The sequence below is a fragment of the Aptenodytes forsteri genome, unplaced genomic scaffold (assembly GCF_000699145.1).
Source record: "Aptenodytes forsteri isolate BGI_AS27 unplaced genomic scaffold, ASM69914v1 Scaffold441, whole genome shotgun sequence".
Classification (NCBI taxonomy): domain Eukaryota; kingdom Metazoa; phylum Chordata; class Aves; order Sphenisciformes; family Spheniscidae; genus Aptenodytes; species Aptenodytes forsteri.
The window spans coordinates 77,840-80,089 of record NW_008796198.1 but is presented as its reverse complement, the minus strand read 5'-3'; the positions used below and the strand labels follow the sequence as shown (position 1 = coordinate 80,089).

The 2,250-nt window shown below is 64.5% G+C and overlaps 1 protein-coding gene across 1 annotated transcript in view; it reads left to right on the top strand.

The window, feature by feature from the left end:
* The window catches only part of BIN2 (bridging integrator 2), a 5,660-nt gene extending 3,814 nt beyond the window's left edge, over window positions 1-1,846 (top strand). Inside the window, exons 8-11 of the mRNA XM_009288151.1 lie at window positions 112-194; window positions 513-1,287; window positions 1,477-1,557; window positions 1,663-1,846. Coding sequence (XP_009286426.1) covers window positions 112-194; window positions 513-1,287; window positions 1,477-1,557; window positions 1,663-1,776 — 1,053 coding nt within the window. The 3' untranslated portion in view covers window positions 1,777-1,846. The remainder of the gene's footprint in view (window positions 1-111; window positions 195-512; window positions 1,288-1,476; window positions 1,558-1,662) is intronic.
* Window positions 1,847-2,250: the final 404 nt, after the last annotated feature.

The window sequence follows — 2,250 nt, the reverse complement described above, 5'->3', positions numbered from 1 at the left end:
TTAATTTAATAATTTAGAGCAGCTCGAGGTTGTTCGTGGTGCTGCCAGGTGATGGGTGGCACTGGGGGTCCCCTCTGATGCGTTTCTCCCCCCACCACCACTTCTCTGCAGCTCAACCACGACCTCTACGAGGTGATGAGCAAACTGGACAAGCAGCACTCCAGCAAAGTCTTCATCATTAAAGGTGTCCCCAGGTAAACGAGCGGGCTACCTCCGGCAGGGTGGGGGGCTTCAAGCCGCCGAATCGCCCCCCCCCCAGCCCAAAAAGCAGCAGGGTGATGCAGCCCCGAGTCCTATAGTCCTGGGATGGGTGAGCATCTCCCAATGCCGGGTTGAGGGTGCTTTGGTGGTGCTGGGTTAATTAATTTGGGTCATTTGCCAATCATGCCGGATTGGGGAAGCGTCACCTGCAAGCTGAGGCGCTGATGCCGCAGTGCCGTGTGTCCCCAAGGGTGATGCTTGTGGGACATGCCAGAGGGGGGCTTAACCCCCTCTGTCATCCCCCCACACAGCAACCGGCGCTCACTGGTCATCTCCTCGCCGGTGAGCCCCCCGGCCATGTTCCCCTGCCCGGAGAAGGTGCCAGACTGGCAGCCCATGGTGGAAGCGGAGGCGACGGTGGGGTCCCCCGTGGTGGGCAGCAGTGCCACCGATGCCATCTCCAACGGGGAGCTGGGTGCTGCCGTCCCTGGCCCACCACCGGCTTCACCCGCCAGCGGTGCGTCCCTGTCGGAGACAGCATCAGTCTCCAGCGAGGAGGCTCCAGAGCCTGGCCACAGTCCCGAAGCTCTGTCCCATGAGCAGGGGACATCGGTGGCAGCTGTGGAGCCGGGCACCGACTCCCTCAGGCTCACTGAAAGCCAGGGTCTGGAGCCAGCAGGGGCTGCCAGCAGGGCGCAGGTGGGGACCGAGGGCATCGCCACCTCCTTGGCGTCGCTGATTTTATCCGAGGCGATTGCCCAGGCCACCAGCACCGCACCACCGAAGCCAGAAAAAGCCGCAACTGGGCTGGGGGCGAGCAAAGCCCCGACCGCAGCAGGGGACCCCTGTCAGCCGGACGGCACGGCCACCAATGGCGAGGGGCAGGCACATCCCGGGGAGCCACCGTCCCCATCCCCGGCCGTCCCCTGCGATGCCCCCAGTCCCACGGCAGAGGCACTGGCGTGTCCATCCCCGGGCGGTGGGCAGGAGGAGCTGTGCCGGCCCGGCAGTGCCGCGGGCGAGCACAGCGACTCCGAGGAGAGCATGGAGGTGATGGACGTCGAGCCAAAGGTGGCCAAAACTCAGGTGAGAAAGTTCTGGTGCTGGAAGGGGAGATGTCGTGGTGGGGGGCCACATCCGTGCCCCGTGATGGCAGGGGGATGCCCGGCTTGTTCGGAGACCCAAACTGTGCTGGGGGGTATCCGGTGGGGGACACAGGGCTCGGGGGGGTCCATGGGACAAATCCAGCCCAGTGCGACGCTCCTCTGCTGGCAGATGGGGCTGGATCTGACTCTCAACGCGGTGTCAAGCGGCTGCACCGGGGATGGCGGTTCACCCTCTGGCTCCCCAACCAAGGTGGGTGCGGTGGCGCTGCAGGGGGACACGGACTCGGTCCTTCTTGGGTTGAAGCACGAGGTCTCCATCCCACCCGGCTCGGCATCACCTCCGCGTCTCTCTCAGGAGCAAGGCTGTCCCGGGACGCCGCAGCAGGACGCGAGCCAGGACATGAGCCGGGACCCCCCACCAGCAGCAAATCCCTGCCAGGACCCCCCCGAGACCCTCACCTCCCTGTGAGCCCGGCGCCCGGCGCAGGAAACAGGCGTCTTACGGTGCTGCCGGCAGATAACTGTTTCACCGTAACCGTAACGCGCTTCCCACCCCCCATCCCGTCTGAAATAAAGGCAGAGGGCAGAAAAGGTGGCGAGAGGAGGGTGAAGATGCCGGCGAGGGCCAAATCTCCATCCTGCAAAAGCCCGTCACCAGTTGGGCTGGGGGTGCCACCGCAAGCACCGGGGGGGGGTCCCCGCCTGCGGGTTTACGGCGGCCGAAGCCGGGTGTGGGAGGGATCTGTCACCTTGTTCTCCCCCAGCACCCAGCGCCGCTGTGACTCAGGAAAAAGGTGTCGAGCCGGTTTCGCCAGCTCCCGGAAACCGTGCTGCCGTGCAAAAAAAAAAAAAAAAAATACCCCCCGATTTTACCTCCCCGTCCTGCAAAATTCCCCCATATCGAAGCAAAACCCTGTTGCCAGTCGCTGCCCCGGTGCAAGAG